The following is a 16,268-nucleotide window of genomic DNA, read 5'->3' as shown; positions in this document are numbered from 1 at the left end:
ATAAAAATTTAGTGCTGCATTATATAAATAGATACGACATAAAGTTTTTTTTTAATATACTTATCTATATCACAAGTTAAACCATCGTTTGGTCGAATATATTGTTAAATCAATAGAACATAAATTAACTTTAACGTACTATTCCGCAATTATTCAACTAACTTTCTTCGTATGAAGGAAATCCTTTCATTTCGATTAGTACGTACATTTGTAGCAGTTAAACATATAAAAGTATTCTACTGTTACGATCCTGAGTTACGAAAGAGAAAGGGTGCAAAGTTAAACATTATGATTTTACTGCTTTCCGTGAAAAATTACTTTCTACGGATTCTACGGATTCTACGGAAGAGAATCTCGTTCCTCGGAGTTCACAATTTCATTCAAAAACTTTATTGCAAACGTTCCCGTGCACGCAATGCTTGAATTTTTAAAGCGCGCAAGCGTAGGAGAGCAATAAAGTTGACATTATGGCAAGCTTTGCGCTTCCACGACCAGTCGCAATTCAGCTCGCGTTCAGATTTCTTACTAACGGTAGCTTGCACAACGGATAAGCGCAGCGAGTATTGCTAAACGATTGTTAAAGTCTAATAAAGAAATGCCGCGTAATGTACATAGCCGACACGATATCGTATATGTCAAGCAACCAACTCGCAATCTCATGCTCGCAATCGGGGTCTGGCCATTTAGAAGCGAAAAGAGATCCATGTTCCAGAAAGTTTACAACTTTTTTTTAAATTTTAGCTCCAATTTGCTTTTCGCCTGCGAAATTATACCCGGTATCATTTATTTACTACTGGAGGAATCAATACGTATACGACTTCAGTTGATCCCTCTTCTCCTCTACGTATTTTTGTGTGCCTTTCAATATGATATTATTTTATCTCGCAATGATAACATTCGACAATGCTGGAAGCATGTCGAGGAAGATTGGCGGAATGCTTTCGGTACGGACGATCGAAATATCATGTTCAGATGCGCGAAAGCTGCGAGGCTTCTAATCTTGATCTGTGGTGTCGTGATGTACAGTGGTGTAGCTATGTATCGAATAATCTTGCCATTGTCGCGAGGAGACATTGTCACGAATCAGAATGTCACGATCAGACCCTTGGCCTGTCCTGTGAATTTCTTATTTATTGACGTGCAAACTAGCCCTTTTTACGAGATAGTATTTACGTTTCAATCTCTAACGGGACTCCTTATAGTTTCGATTACGACGAGCACGTACGGTCTTCTAGCATATTTTGTGGAACATGCCAGTGGTCAAATGAAGATCTTGATCTGCTTAATGAAGAATCTCGTCCAAGAACAGTGGCAGAAGGAGGAAGAAGTGGATAAGAAGTTAAGTGAAGTGGTTGAACATCAAGTAAGAGTGCATAGGTAAGTCTGCATTTGACACATGTTTTAGTTTCCATTTTTTTCCAATGTATGTCGGCTGACTTAATACATATTTGTTCAAAAAAAGGCCTCGCTGCGCGTGTTTCTATCACTTTTGACAGTAATATGTTGTATTTCTTTGATTTTGGGATACCCGTCTTTCTTGATTAAGATAGGGACGATATAACGTTATTAGTAATCATATTCCAGTTTTCTGCAGATGGTGCAATACACCATGCAGGAAATATGTTTGGCAGAAATAATGGTGGATACTTTAACCATCTGCCTTTTGCTGTATTTTGCAATATTGGTTCGTATACGTTTACAAGTTGATGAAAAATTTTAATGTTTCGGAGTATAATATTAAAAGAAATGATACAAATTTGGTATAAATTAGAAGATCGGCAATTTATCAAATGTTTATACGATTGGTAAATTTAAAATTGTTTACGGCGATATACTTGTAAACAGTTATTTTGTATTATCTCATTTGTCGATATTATTACATGTTTCATGAAAATTACTATATTTATAGGAATATATTTATAGGATTGGGATACCAGCAATCCTGGGATTGTATGCTCTTATGCGTGCAGTATTATAAACATCATAATTCATATATTTCTCTTTTGCTATACTGGTGAACAACTGAATGATCAGGTATTTTTTACATGTGTTTGATATTTGATCTATAATAAAGGAGATGATGATAAAACGTAGATATAACGACGAAAATATAACGTACGATAATTGACAAAATTTATTTTTACTTGAGAGATATTTTATTTTTTAATGTGAATATTTCGTTAAAATTATTATTATAAGTGAAGAATAATTTGCATTTTATATTGATAAATATGAAATATTTTGGGAAAATATCGATGTATCTTATTAATATTTTGATAGATCTTATATAGCAGAAAAGGGAAATTGTTTCTAGCACTATCTTTGAAATAGCGTATAAAACTTTGTCGCAAATTTTATTACTGTTGATTCGTATTTGTGATAAATTATTAATAGGCGGAGAAAGTAGCGATTGAAACCCGTGAGCTCGAGTGGTATCATCTTCCGGAGAAAAAAATGCGCAGCGTCATTTTACTGATGATAATGTCCAATTATCCACCAAAGATCTCTGCTTGTAAGATCGTGGAGCTGTCATTGAAAACGTTTGGTGATGTAAGGGAACACTTTCAAATATTAGATCGTTATCCAGAACAAAGCGAGGATTATCGAAGTGATTAATAAGTTAAATGAATGTTTTAGGTTATTAAAACATCTGGAGCGTACTTTAATATGCTCCGAAATGTAATCGAATGAATGCGTTAAGATGGAATCAGAGGAACTCTGAAGTAAATTGTATACTGAGCTTCAACAAAGTTTTAACACTTACTATATCAAAATTTGACACTATTGCTGATGTCTGATAGTTCTCCTTGCAGCTGAATGTAATGTTACATATAATATAATTTAATACGAAAAACATAAAGTATCTCAGAACTAAATATAACATAGCGAGGAAAGAATGTGAAAGAAATGTTTATTAACATTAATATCGTTTCCCTGGACAAGTGCAAACGTCCAGGGAAGTCTTAGCCCATTAAATATACATTAAATATACAGCCCATTAAAGTACTGTTAAAGAAGCTCTATATACGATTCTTGAAGGAATATTGTCATCTCCATGTATAAAAACATACACATACAGTAGTATATATCGGTAGTACATATTTATAAAATATAAAAATTTAGTGCTGCATTATATAAAATAGATACGACATAAAGTTTTGTCTAATACCTATTTATACGACAAGTTACATCATCGTTTAGTCGAAGTTATATACATTGCTACATTGCTAACTTCATTTTAATAAGTAAACAGCTCGCATGACAATGCATTGAAATCGCTAATACTTCTTCGCGATACATTGACATACATTTGTTATTTCCGATAACGAAATATCCCTTATAATATTAAACGTATATTATTTTTATCGATTTATTTGGTATAAGAAACTTGCTGATCACTTGATGAATGATGGATTGAAGCCCATTTTTGTATCAAGAGATACTGCATGTCAACTGCTTGAAAATTGAATAGAGAGGATTATGCTGATAGCACTAACTTTGTCCAGATACCACTTTCGAATAGCACAATACTTAATAATTACTATGTTAAATAAGAAAAACGTTCACTCAGTATATCAGAAGAAAAACGTTCACTCAGAATATATCTCTATTTCTTACAAAGATCAATGAACGTTGATAGATGAGAATATCCTTCATGGAAAGCTATCCCAACTTTCGACTATCCACTCGGCTTTCAAACTTCTCTGCTTTCGATTTGTCTTCCGCACGCAGTATTTGAATCTTTAATTCGACGCAAGCGCATGCGACCAGCGAGTTTACTTCACGATGAGTTTCACTCTTTAACATTCAGTCGTGATGTAGTTCGCCTCTAGGTATCGTATCGCTAGTAAAAGGATACTTCGAATGAAGCACGACAGTGTTGCGAAGCGTTTCTCGAAGTTCCCAACAAGATGTCACATAACGAATACTTATCGCGCGATATTATGTACATCACGCAACCAACGTGCATTATTATGCGTGTACTTGGTATTTGGCCGTCCATTAGCCGAAAGAAAACTTTGTGCGAAAGAATTTACAAGTTCCTGCTAATTACCATTTTTTGTGCTTTTCTCACGTGCAACCTCATTTCCGGCTTACTCTATTGGATCATACAGGGTGACGCGCGTACGCGTATTCAAATGATCCCTTTTCTTATGTACGCCGCTACGACCATCAGTCAATATGGCATCTTTATAATTCGTGATGACCAGATCAGACAGTGTTTGAAACATGTTCAGGAAGATTGGAAGAACATTCTCAGCGCGGATATACGGAATATGGTGTTGAAATTCATGAGGATTGCCAAGCATCTAGCCACTATATGCGGAGCCTTCATGTTTAGCGGTGCTATTCTATTTCAGACAATCCTTCCGTTGTCACAAGGAGATATCGTCACAGAGCAGAACGTTACTATCAGACCCTTGTCCTGTCCGAGTAACCTTATTTTTATTGACGTGCAAATCACGCCTGTCTATGAGATAATCTTCACGATTCAATGCTTCAGCGGTGTAATTTCAGCCGCGATCGCGACAAGTGCTTGTGGCCTCACTGCAATTTTTGTGGCCCACGCTTCCGGCCAATTGAGGATCTTGAGGAATTTGATGACGAGACTGGTCGAGGAACAATGGCAAATGGAATACGAGGTTAATAATAAATTGGCTGATATAATCGAACATCAAGTACGAATGCGAAGGTAAGTTTGCAGTATAAAGATGTTTCTAATGTTGATTATAAATTTTGTATGTTAATTGATTTAATGTATGACATAAGTGATTAGAAATTGTGTGTCATTTCTTATAAATGTTATACGATATTCATTTCCGACGAACTCTATTCGCCCTTACATTGTAATAATGATTTTATGTTATTTGACGTAATTATATTTTAGTTTCTTGCAAATGGTGCAGAACACTCTGCAGCAGATATTTCTGATAGAAATAATGGTGGACACGTTAAGTCTTTGCATTATGATGTATTATATAATAGTTGTAAGTTTAGAATTTTGAGAAAATATAGAGTAGAGAGTAATTTTAATATATTAGCATTTACAAATAAAAATTAAAAACGACTGGTGATAACATCGTAATTATAGGAATGGCAGAACACCAATATAACTGGAGTATTTGTTTATTTATTTAGTGCTGGAGATATAACAGTTCATTTATTTCTGGTTTGTTACACCGGTGAACAACTTATTGTAGAGGTATGTTCTACGTTCTATGTTCTATAGGGATGTTAGAGAATATTCGAAAATACAAAAATATATTGTTTTATCTAATAACATGGCTGACAGTAAAAGAAATGACGAAAATACATGGCAATTAATTTTGATCTTTTTCAAGATTAATTACACTCGACGTTGCAAAACATTATTTTTTAGTATAGCTACTAATTATGATTCCGTATAATAGGAGAATATATTTTATTATTATTCCATCTAATAAATGAGATTTATGATATTTAAAAGTATAAACATATAATGATAAATGTCAAACTTAAAGACTAAAAAGTTGTAAAAAAGCGCAGGATATGTGTACATTTTGTGTTTAGTGTTCTTTTCGAGATAAATTTTCGAAAGCGTTAATGAGAATTTGAAATGTTCAGATTTTATAAATACATTTATGTGTGTTTTATAATATTAATCATAGGCAGAGAAAGTAGCCATTGTATCTTGCGAGCTTGAGTGGTTTCGTCTTCCGAACAAAAAAGCACGTTATATCGTATTGTTGATGATTATGTCTAATGCTCCAACCAAGATGTCAGCTGGAAACCTTTTTGATCTCTCACTTAGAACATTTGGTGACGTAAGAAAATGAATCCAAACTAGTGCACTCATTTACCCATAATTTTGCAAACAATTTTATTTTATATTTTTATATACCAAAAAGAATATTAATCTTTTAATCTACATTTGAATGTAGAAAAATTTTTCTAGAGCATGTAACTATTTTATCGTGTTAATTTGTCTTTCTTTGCAGCTATCATGTTAAATGCTATATACCACTATTATATATTATATATATATATATATTATTATATTATATATATTATATATATATATATATTATTATATTATATATATTATATATATATATATTATTATATTATATATATTATATATATATATATATATTATTAACGTTCATTTATTTACAGATGTGATATAAATAAACTTAATTAAATTCTTTCTTCTATGTATGGGTGCATTATATTGTTTATAATTTTTATGTCTGACTAAACAATTATATCCTACTTGCAGCCGTTTGTCGAGAACAAATTAAAATAATAAGCCGCGTTACTGTATGTTTTAGACTATAAAAACAGCCGGAGCGTATTTTAATATGCTTCGAAGTGTTTACTGACTGAATGTTTCCAAATATTAATCGTCGAAATTGAGACATAAGACGTATTTGTATCTCAGGGAAGCAACGTCCCGGATACATATGTAATGAGAGAACAATAGAAACAACAATAGTAACAACAATAGTAGTAGGAGAAATAGCAATAGAAGGAAAAAGAGTGGTAGAAGGAGTAGTATACATTTATAAAATATAAAATTTAGTGCGATATAAATACATACGACATGTCTTCTCGAATATACCTCTCTTATAGAACAATTTGCATCGTCGTTTGTGCATAGATACACATTGCCAACAGCGTTTTAGCATGTAAAGACTTTGCATGATATCGCGTTCCATATATGATATTGCGAATATTTCTTTTTCGTCGAACTAATTCGTGGGATTGATACTTTCATTGTTTCCCACAAAAAAATGCCCTGTTCGTTATAACATAAATAATCTTTAAATTATAAACAGATTTTACGTCGCCACGTGCATATTTTTAACGATCCATTTGATAAGCTACTTATTAATCACATGATTATGTCAATTTTTATGCTCAGACTGAATGTCAGCTGCTTGAAAATAAGAAGGAAAATTTTGAATTGAGATTAATATCTGTTTCTTATCTTGTCTCTTTGGAATACACGACAACGCTGTGATAAATATTCCTAAGAAACTTAATATTTATAGGAAATAGTTTATAGTATTATAATCATATTATAGTTTAATTAATATTATTATTTTTATTATTATATCTAATTAATACTATCTAATTATATTACAATTGTAGTTACATATTATTTTCATACTATATAAAAGCTTCATCATATCACGGCAAATTAATCGCTAATATTTCTTCTTTGCGGAAAAATATTGTTTTGCTTTTCCGGTAAAAAAGTGTTTGCTCAGTACAACATAACATGTCCCTATTCCTATGAAAAATCAATAAATGTTGAGAATGATGACAAACCCTTCATGGAAAGCAATCCCGACCTTCGATTATCCACTCCGCTTTCAAACTTCTCTGCTTTCGACTTGTCTTCCGTATGCAGTATTTGAATCTTTAATTCAACGCAAGTGCATGCGACCACAGAGTTTTCTTCACGATCTGCTTCACTTTTCAACGTTCAGTCGTAATGTAGCTCGCGTCTAGATATGACATCGCTCATAGAAGGGTACTTTGAATGAAGCACGACAGTGTCGCTAAGCGTTCTTAGAAGTTCTTAACGAGATGCCTCGTAACGAATATTCCCTGAGCGATATTATGTACATCACACGACCAACGCGTAATATTATGAGCATATTTGGTATTTGGCCGTCTATTAGTCGGAAGAAAACTTTGTGCGGAAAAGTTTACAAGTTCCTGCTAATTACCATTTCTTACACTCTCCTCACGTGCAACCTAATTCCTGGCTTCCTATATTGGCTGACGCAGGGTGACACTCGCACCCGCCTTCAAATGATTCCTTTCCTCATTTACGATACTATGACTGTCAGTCAGTACGGTATCTTTATCATTCGTGATAATCAGATCAGAGAGTGCTTGAAACACGTTCAGGAAGACTGGGAAAATATTCTCAGCGCGGACGTACGGAACATGATGTTGAAATTTGCGAGGATTGCCAAGCGTTTAGTCACAGTGTGTGCGACTTTCATGTTTAGCGGTGCCGTTCTCTTTCGCACGATTCTCCCTTTATCACAAGGAGACATCGTCACGGAACAAAACGTTACTATTAGGCCCTTGGCCTGTCCCAGTTACCTCGTCTTCATCGACGTGCAAATCACACCTATCTACGAAATATTCTTTACGATTCAATGCATTAGCGGATTGATCACAGCCTCGATCGCGACAGGTGCGTGTGGCCTCACAGCTATTTTTGTAATCCATGCTTCTGGCCAACTGAGGATTTTGAGAGATCTAATGACGAGGCTAGTCGAAGAACGATGGCAAAAGGAATACGAAGTGAATAAAAAATTGGCCGATATAGTTGAGCATCAAGTGAGGGTACGCGGGTAAGTTTACAGTTGTTTATTTTTTTATACTTTATTCGCCCTCGTGTCGAGTAATGATTTCACGTCATTAGTAATTATGTTTTAGTTTCTTGCGAATGGTACAGCATACGCTCCATCAGATATTCCTGATGGAAATAATGGTCAACACGATAACTCTTTGTATTGTAATGTATTTTATAATAATTGTAAGTCTAGAAATTTGAGATATTACAGAGTATAATATAATAGCATTAATATGCACGCATTTACGGAGGGAAATTGGAAGTATCTGGTGGAAATGTTATATTTATAGGAATGGCAAAGTAACAATACAGCAGCATTATGCGTTTATTTGTTATGCGTTGGAAATCTGATACTTCATTTATTTATGTATTGTTACACCGGTGAACAACTTACCGAACAAGTAAGATTTAACATGTTCGGTAATATATAAAAGATATTTTATATTATAATATTAAATTATTATTCTATATAGTAGAAGTGATATGACTTTTAAAAATGTGATGAATTATAATTACATACGAAATACTTGAAAAATAATCGTGACATATGTTACGTTGCTCGCTTTTTTTAAAATGATTTTAATGAATATATGATGCACTCGGATTTTGTGTACTTGTGTACTTGTGTTGCATAATTGTAGGCCGAGAAAGTGGCAACTGCATCATGCGAGCTTGAATGGTACCGTCTTCCGGATAAAAAAGCACGTTATATCGTGTTGCTAATGATCATGTCTAATGCTCCAACCAAGATATCCGCTGGAAATCTTTTCGAACTCTCACTTAAAACATTCGGTGACGTAAGAAAATGGGCCAAAACTAGTGCACTTTTTCATCCATAATTTTGCAAAAGATTTTATTCAATATTTTTATATACTCTGAAGGGTATTGATATTTTTTCTACATCTGAACGTGGAGATTTCTGCTGGAACATATGACCATTCTATCATGTTAATTTAATTTTCTTTGCAGCTATCACGTATTGAATTCTACATACCAATGTTATATATTTATATATATATATATATATTACTAATGTTCATTTATTTACAGATGTGACATAAATAAATTTAATTAAATTCTTTCTTCTATATACGGCTTGCACCGTGCTATTTATAATTTTTGTGTCTGACTAATCAGTTGTATCCAATTTGTAGCTTTATATCGAGAATAAATTGAGATAATAAGCCGTGTTACTGTATGTTTTAGGCTATAAAAACGGCAGGAGCATACTTTAATATGCTCCGAAATATAACCGACTGAATGTGTTTAAGTCTAATTATCGAAACTGCAACGTAAGCCTTATATACATCGCGAAGAAGCATCGTCTAATATACATATGAAGGAAAGAAATCAGTAGTATATATTTATAAAGTTCAAAGATTTAGTACGGTATATAAACACTTGCGACATGAAGTCTTCTCGAATATATATCTCTCATAGAAATAGAATTTACATTACCATTTATGCAAAGTTACCCATTACCAACATTGTCCCGTTCATTTTTTTCAATAGAGAAATTTCCCATTTGTTAGAACAATAATAGATGTTGGAACGTAGAATGTACTTCGTATCTTGCTGAGAATATTGAATGCATTTTTATCGTTTTATTCGACATTGATTGACATTTTAATCATTTGATGTGCAAGCTGTGTATCAAGATATGCTCAGACTGACTGGATGAAAGTTGCTCGAAAATTTAGAAGAGAAATTAGTTGACAGCATTTATACTGATACCATCTTCTGGATATGATAATGCTTAACCATTATCACGTTGAGTTCCCTGACAAACATAATTTTGAAATGTTTGTCAATCTCTTTTTAAGGATGCGTGAAGATACGGAGCCCGACTTTGGTAATAAAAAATGATTCATTAATAAGGTAAGACAGTGAATATATGTGTTGTTAAATATTGTTGTTAGAAACGTATCAATGAATGCATGCATTAAATTTTGACCGTTAAATCTACATTATGACATACGTTAATATTTCAATATTATTACTTGCACGTGCGACTAACAATTACTGTATTCAGTACTACGCATGTTTAACTATTTTTTATGGAAAAATAGTTGCAAACAGACTAAATATATAATAAACATTTAAAGTAAAAATAAAGTTGAAATAACAAACAAAAAATGCCATTTATCTTCGAATGATTCAGCTGATGATGCGAAACTTTATTCAAACTTCATGTATCCATGAGAAAGGGAAAACTTGCTATTCCGATTGACTGCCACGAGCACATTTGTAGCAATTGAGCAAATAGTACTCCATCTGGTGCAATCAAAACTGTTATTTCCCAGTCAACGTTGTGGTCGCGAGTTATAAAGCAAAAAGGAACAAAGTTAAACTCTACGATTTTCTTGTTTGTCGCAAAGGTCATCGTACACCGGCGGACAGGAATAACTATCCTGAAAAAATGATCATGTCCTTCAGGGCTTGCGATTTCTTCTACAAAGTTTGCTGTTTTCAATCTCCGCTCAAGCAACACTTGCATTTTTAAAGCGCGCATGCGTACACGAGCAATGGAGTTAACTTCACGGCCAACTTTGCGCTTCCATAATCAGTCGCAGTTCAGCTCGCGTTTGAATTTCGCATTAACAGTAGGTAGCATAACGGATGAAGACCGTGAGTATCGCAAAACGTTCATCAACGTCCTTAGAGAAATGTCGCGAAACGTCCATAGCCAAGACGATATCGTGTACGTTATGCAACCAACCCGCAATATCATGCTTGCAATCGGCGCTTGGCCATCGGTCAGTGGAAAGCGATCTATATTCCGAAAAGTTTACGATCTCTCTGTAATCTTTAGCTCCTACGTTCTTCTTACTTGCGACAGTATACTCGGTACTATTTTTTGGCTTCTAGAGAGATCGTCGCGCGTCCGACTTCGAATAACTCCTCTTCTCCTCTACGTCTTCATGACTGTCATGCAATATAGTATTTTTCTGTCTCGTAATGATCACATCAGACAGTGTTTGAAGCACGTCGAGGAAGATTGGGAGAATGTCTTTAGTGTGGACGCGCGAAACATTATGCTCAAGAGCGCAAAAGCAGGAAGGATCGTAGTTACAATTTGTGCAGTTTTCATGTACACTGGTACAGTTATGTTTCGAATAATCTTGCCATTATCTCAAGGTGAGATTATCATTGGTGAGAATATCACCATCAGACCATTGGCTTGTCCGGTGAATTTTATATTCATCATAATTCTATGTCATATAGATATGATATATATATGTAATATATGATTGCGCGAATATATTGTGTTGAACATGATGGTTAAGTATTTCGGAAAATTGCAATACACATACATATACAATATACGTATATACACACACGAGTTACGCTTTTTTTCCAAGTATCGGCAATGGATATGCGTTCAAACTTCGTGCGTATATCTATGTACGTTTTATAATGTTAATCACATAGAGGAAGTAGCCATTGTATCCTGCAAACTTGAATGGTGTCGTCTTCCGGATACAAAAACACGTTATGTTGTGCTACTGATGATAGTGTCTAATGCTCCAATCAAGGTATCCGCTGGAAATTTCTTCGCTCTTTCACTTAAAACATTTGGTGACGTAAGAAAATGGATGCAAATTAGTGCATTCATTTAACTATAATTTTGCAAACAATTTTATTCGTAGTTTTTATATATCCCCTCAAAAGTATCAATTGTTTTCTGCATTTGAATGTGGGGATTTTTACGTCGTTGAAGTTTGGAGCGTTCTTGGAGCGAAAATTGAAAATAACTTTTATTTAACAGAAAACCACTTAACATAAATGTAAATACATATAAAAGATAAATTTGTGTTAAATATGACATGACATTATAAGAAAGTTGTAATTCCCGAAAATTACGCACATATAATCATTCATACAGATTATAATTATTTCCGGCACTCACAGCGCTCTGTGCCAAAAACTGACAATGCTTTCTCACTCTCTGGCATGTGGGAAAAAAGAAAAGAGTTAGTTTAATAGCAATATCGTCCCGGAACACTTTCGTTCCCCCCGAAAATGTTGTGCATACCACCACACTCAGGCAGATTATAATTATTTCCGGCAGTCACAACGCTCTGTGCCAAAAACTGACAACGCATTTTCACTCTCTGGCATGTGGGAAAATAGAAAAAAGTCAGTTTAATAGCAATTTCGTCCCGGAACATTTTCATTCTCGTCATATTCCGGAACAAAAGAATTCCGCGACGCGATTGCTGTTAAACAGTTTTTGTTCTCTTTTCCCACATGCCAGAGAATGAAAATGCATTGTCAGTTTTTGGCACAGAGTGCTATGACTGCTGAAAGTAACTATAATCTGTCTGAGTGTAGTGGTATGCACACAATTCTCGGGGAGAACGAAAGTGTTCCGGGACGATATTGCTGTTAAACTAATTTTTTTCTATTTTCCCACATGCCAGAGAGTGAAAATGCGTTGCCAGTTTTTGGCACAGAGCGCTGTGACTGCCGGAAATAATTATAATCTGTCTGAGTGTGGTGGTATGCACACAATTCTCGGGGAGAACGAAAGTGTTCCGGGACGATATTGCTATTAAACTAACTTTTTTCTTTTTTCCCACATGCCAGAGAGTGAGAAAGCATTGTCAGTTTTTGGCACAGAGCGCTGTGAGTGCCGGAAATATTGTAATTATAATCTGTATGAATGATTATATGTGCGTAATTTTCGGGAATTACATCTTTCTTATAATGTCATGTCATATTTAACACAAATTTATCTTTCATATGTATTTATATTTATATTAAATGGTTTTTTGTTAAATAAAAGCTATTTTCAATTCTCGCTCCAAGAACGCTCCAAACTTCAACGACGTGGATTTCTTCTAATGTATATAATTATTTTATTCCGTTAATATTTTTTTTTTTTGCAGCTATCGTATCGAAAGATAAATGTTAGTGTTTTATATACATAAGTAAGTTTAATTATTTTAACAGACATATAGAAATTTAATTGAATTTCTTTCTCCATATATGTATATATGATTTGCATTATATTATTTATAATTTATATATGTTCGACTAATTATTCACGGAGAGAATTATTTTAGTTAAATAAAATTAAATTTCCTAATAAAATATGAAAGATTCAGAAATTCCGGTTAAAGTTATTAGAATTCAGCTTAAATCTTTTAATCAAAATTTTTGATTAACTTAAACAGAATTCTGATATTTTCGATCGGTTTCTGAATCGTTCATATTTCAGAAAATTGGTTTATCCTGAATAATTTTCTTCATATTTATATTTAATCTGTAGCTTCTTGTGAAAAGCAAATTGAATTGATAAGTCGCATTACCGTATGTTTTAGACTGTAAAAACAGCCGGTGCGTATTTTAATATTCTTCGACAAGTAACAAATTGAACATTTTTAAACGCTAATTGTCGAAATTGCGACAATTAAGCTGTACGTGTGTCTCGGAGAAGCATCATCTCAGGCATATATAAATGAAAAGAAAAAAAAAACAAGTAGTACTACACATTTATAAAATATAAAACTTTAGTGCGGTAAATATACGCGGCATAAAATCTTCTCGTACATACCTTTCTCATAGAATAGCACGCATCATCGTTTGTGCGAAGTTACAAAGCTCGCGTGATGCCACGTTTATATTGCCAATACTTCTCTTCGCTGAGTATTGACCCTTCCATTATTCTCAATAGGGAGCCCTTGAACATAAATAGATTTCCGCTAGCATTTTTCCTAGGATATACGCACGATTATTACGAATTGACGTGGTTGGTCGAACGTTCGATACGCAAGCGCACTTGCGTACCGAGCCATGCTCCTACTAAAAAATGATTCCCGGCGACCGGGAATGAAGAAGCACGCGATTTGCTATCACGAACGTCTTATCACGCACATCACGTCCTGCACAATAAGGTGGTAGTACATCGCGTAGTACATGTCTCTTAATCCTCGGAAAATGTTCGCGAATAAAAACTACGAGAGCGACATAAAATATACGATAGAGCTAAATCGCTTTATCTGTCGCTTATTGGGTATCTGGCCACGCATGCATGCAGAGGCCCCGTTCATCGAAAATATCAAAAATATCTTGCTGATCCTCATTTGCTACTTCCTTCTATGTAGCGAGTTGATCCCGACGATTCTGTACGTAATCATCGTCGAGAAGCGCACTCGCATTCGATTGAAGCTTATATCATCTGTGATGTTCACGACGTTAGCGGTGCTCAAGTATTGTAGCTTAGTGTTCAACAGGAATCGAATGAAAAGTTGCTTGATGCGAGTGCAGAACGATTGGCGAAATGTCGCGAGCGCGAACGCCCGCGATCTTATGTTGAACAAGTCCAGGACCGCGAGAAACTTGCTCATACTGTGCAGTGCATTCATGTACATGTCCGGTTTGTATTTCCGCACAGTGGTGCCGCTGAGCAAGGGAAAGTTCGTCACTGATCAGAATATCACGATCAGATATCTGCCGTGTCCGAGCTACTTCATTTTCTTCGACGGGCGGATCAGCCCCGCTTACGAGATTATCTTTCTCATACAGTTCTTCTCCGGCTTCGTCAAGTACACCATCACGGTGTCGATCTGCAGCCTCGCCGCGCTCTTCGTCATGCACATGTGCGCGCAGCTGGAGATACTGATGATGTTAATGAACAACTTGGTGAACGAGCAGGAGGTGAAGAACTTGAACAGGAAGTTGGCCATGACCGTGGAATATCAGATCAGGACGCGGGGGTGAGATTTGTTACGTCTGTATAAGTTCACTTTGTCTATCGATAACATTTTTACACATCTATCTATATTATTCTTGTGTGACTTGCGTCAGAGTGTGAATGTATGAATTATGGCCAACCGTTATAAAACTGATACGTCACATTAACATATTACATGTTTCACTTTATGAAAGTGTGCCCTTGTCTAATATGTGAGATCAGAGAAACCTTCTAATAAAAGCCTATTTTGCGCGCGTCCCTTTGTAGTTTCTTGCAATTGGTGCAGAACACTTTGGAGCACACGAGTCTGTTGGAATTGTTGGGATGTACGATGATCGTATGTCTCCTAGGACACGATATTATCACGGTGCGCCTAAATGATTGTAGGGTGATAAGGATTCGCGCGATCTGGGGTTATACATATAAGTTTCGTTGCATGCCAGTGCTGCGCAAAATGCATGCATGTAATTTCCTTGACCTTATAGGAATGGGAAGATCATAATGTTGTAGCCGTCGGCTCGTATCTCATTCTACTCACGTCAATTGGGTTCAATATTTTTATCTTCTGCTTCATCGGGGAACAGCTCTCTACAAAGGTAAGTCTGTCGTCATGTCGTCGATTCATTTAAAGCCGAGGGTATTTCTGACGAATTCAACAGACAGTGCAAGAATAAATGCTGTTTCCTCGATTTCTCCTCTTATACGTGCGACTTGTTAAACCAGGGTGAGAAATTATCAATGACGGTGTGCACACTGGACTGGTATCGTCTTCCTGATGAGAAAGCGCGAGCACTGATTTTGATTATAGCCATGTCGAATATTCCGACAAAACTTCGAGCTGGGAAGTTCGTTGATCTTTCTATCAGAACCTTCGGTGACGTAAGTAACATGTTTAATGATGATCGACAATTAGATTATAATTACAGATAATGTCTTAATTCGTCGGTTATATTTGTAATGTTATGTATTGTCCTGCGTAAAGTCCTGCAAAACACAATCATTATAAAGTTAATTGCCTTTCATCTTTAAATATAAAATATATAATTAATAAAGATACATCATGTTCTAGGTCGTTAAGACGGCCGTGACGTATTTTAATCTTATTCGGAAGGTTATGGAGTAAATAATTTAATGTCCTAATATTATAACAAAATATCTGTTTGAATATTTTCGTATAGACGTAGAATATCATTTCGTAGAAATATTAAT

At 34.9% G+C, this 16,268-nt stretch overlaps 4 protein-coding genes across 4 annotated transcripts; all 4 read left to right on the top strand.

Annotated features, from left to right (window-relative positions):
* Positions 1-147: 147 nt before the first annotated feature.
* On the top strand, positions 148-2,629 carry LOC105188554 (odorant receptor 4-like). Its single transcript, XM_025302439.1, has 4 exons — positions 148-1,377; positions 1,585-1,702; positions 1,924-2,034; positions 2,395-2,629. The coding sequence occupies exons 1-4, from the start codon at positions 596-598 to the stop codon at positions 2,614-2,616; spliced, it is 1,233 nt and encodes a 410-aa protein (XP_025158224.1). The 5' UTR covers positions 148-595; the 3' UTR covers positions 2,617-2,629.
* Positions 2,630-3,347: 718 nt separating this feature from the next.
* Positions 3,348-6,534, top strand: LOC105188553 (odorant receptor 13a-like). The gene is made up of 5 exons (XM_011150075.3): positions 3,348-4,693; positions 4,889-4,988; positions 5,093-5,203; positions 5,649-5,804; positions 6,312-6,534. Exons 1-5 carry the CDS (start codon positions 3,912-3,914, stop codon positions 6,360-6,362), a joined length of 1,200 nt encoding a protein of 399 aa, XP_011148377.2. The 5' UTR covers positions 3,348-3,911; the 3' UTR covers positions 6,363-6,534.
* Positions 6,535-7,146: 612 nt separating this feature from the next.
* Positions 7,147-10,433, top strand: LOC105188552 (odorant receptor 63a-like). The gene is made up of 5 exons (XM_011150074.2): positions 7,147-8,357; positions 8,443-8,542; positions 8,650-8,760; positions 9,001-9,156; positions 9,566-10,433. The coding sequence occupies exons 1-5, from the start codon at positions 7,576-7,578 to the stop codon at positions 9,617-9,619; spliced, it is 1,203 nt and encodes a 400-aa protein (XP_011148376.1). The 5' UTR covers positions 7,147-7,575; the 3' UTR covers positions 9,620-10,433.
* A 3,487-nt stretch (positions 10,434-13,920) lies between these two features.
* On the top strand, positions 13,921-16,267 carry LOC105188550 (odorant receptor 4-like). The gene is made up of 5 exons (XM_019843827.1): positions 13,921-15,081; positions 15,327-15,426; positions 15,545-15,655; positions 15,783-15,938; positions 16,129-16,267. Exons 1-5 carry the CDS (start codon positions 14,282-14,284, stop codon positions 16,180-16,182), a joined length of 1,221 nt encoding a protein of 406 aa, XP_019699386.1. The 5' UTR covers positions 13,921-14,281; the 3' UTR covers positions 16,183-16,267.
* The last annotated feature ends 1 nt before the right edge of the window (position 16,268 follows it).

This window comes from Harpegnathos saltator, unplaced genomic scaffold (genome assembly GCF_003227715.2).
Source record: "Harpegnathos saltator strain DR-91 unplaced genomic scaffold, Hsal_v8.6 scaffold115, whole genome shotgun sequence".
Lineage (NCBI taxonomy): Eukaryota > Metazoa > Arthropoda > Insecta > Hymenoptera > Formicidae > Harpegnathos > Harpegnathos saltator.
Note: the sequence above shows the minus strand (reverse complement) of the source record. Positions and strands in the feature narration are given on the sequence as shown.

Excerpts from the sequence above, each read along its gene's own strand:
- LOC105188554 (XM_025302439.1), top strand. The coding sequence starts at position 596 with ATGCCGCGTAATGTACATAGCCGACACGATATCGTATATGTCAAGCAA. Across the intron at positions 1,378-1,584 it reads CATCAAGTAAGAGTGCATAG|TTTTCTGCAGATGGTGCAAT; the intron begins GTAAGTCTGCAT and ends ATCATATTCCAG. Across the intron at positions 1,703-1,923 it reads TGGTTCGTATACGTTTACAA|GATTGGGATACCAGCAATCC; the intron begins GTTGATGAAAAA and ends ATATATTTATAG.
- LOC105188553 (XM_011150075.3), top strand. The coding sequence starts at position 3,912 with ATGTCACATAACGAATACTTATCGCGCGATATTATGTACATCACGCAA. Across the intron at positions 4,989-5,092 it reads TGATGTATTATATAATAGTT|GAATGGCAGAACACCAATAT; the intron begins GTAAGTTTAGAA and ends TCGTAATTATAG. Across the intron at positions 5,805-6,311 it reads CACTTAGAACATTTGGTGAC|ACTATAAAAACAGCCGGAGC; the intron begins GTAAGAAAATGA and ends TGTATGTTTTAG.
- LOC105188552 (XM_011150074.2), top strand. The coding sequence starts at position 7,576 with ATGCCTCGTAACGAATATTCCCTGAGCGATATTATGTACATCACACGA. Across the intron at positions 8,358-8,442 it reads CATCAAGTGAGGGTACGCGG|TTTCTTGCGAATGGTACAGC; the intron begins GTAAGTTTACAG and ends ATTATGTTTTAG. Across the intron at positions 8,761-9,000 it reads GTGAACAACTTACCGAACAA|GCCGAGAAAGTGGCAACTGC; the intron begins GTAAGATTTAAC and ends GCATAATTGTAG.
- LOC105188550 (XM_019843827.1), top strand. The coding sequence starts at position 14,282 with ATGTCTCTTAATCCTCGGAAAATGTTCGCGAATAAAAACTACGAGAGC. Across the intron at positions 15,427-15,544 it reads TAGGACACGATATTATCACG|GAATGGGAAGATCATAATGT; the intron begins GTGCGCCTAAAT and ends TTGACCTTATAG. Across the intron at positions 15,939-16,128 it reads CTATCAGAACCTTCGGTGAC|GTCGTTAAGACGGCCGTGAC; the intron begins GTAAGTAACATG and ends ATCATGTTCTAG.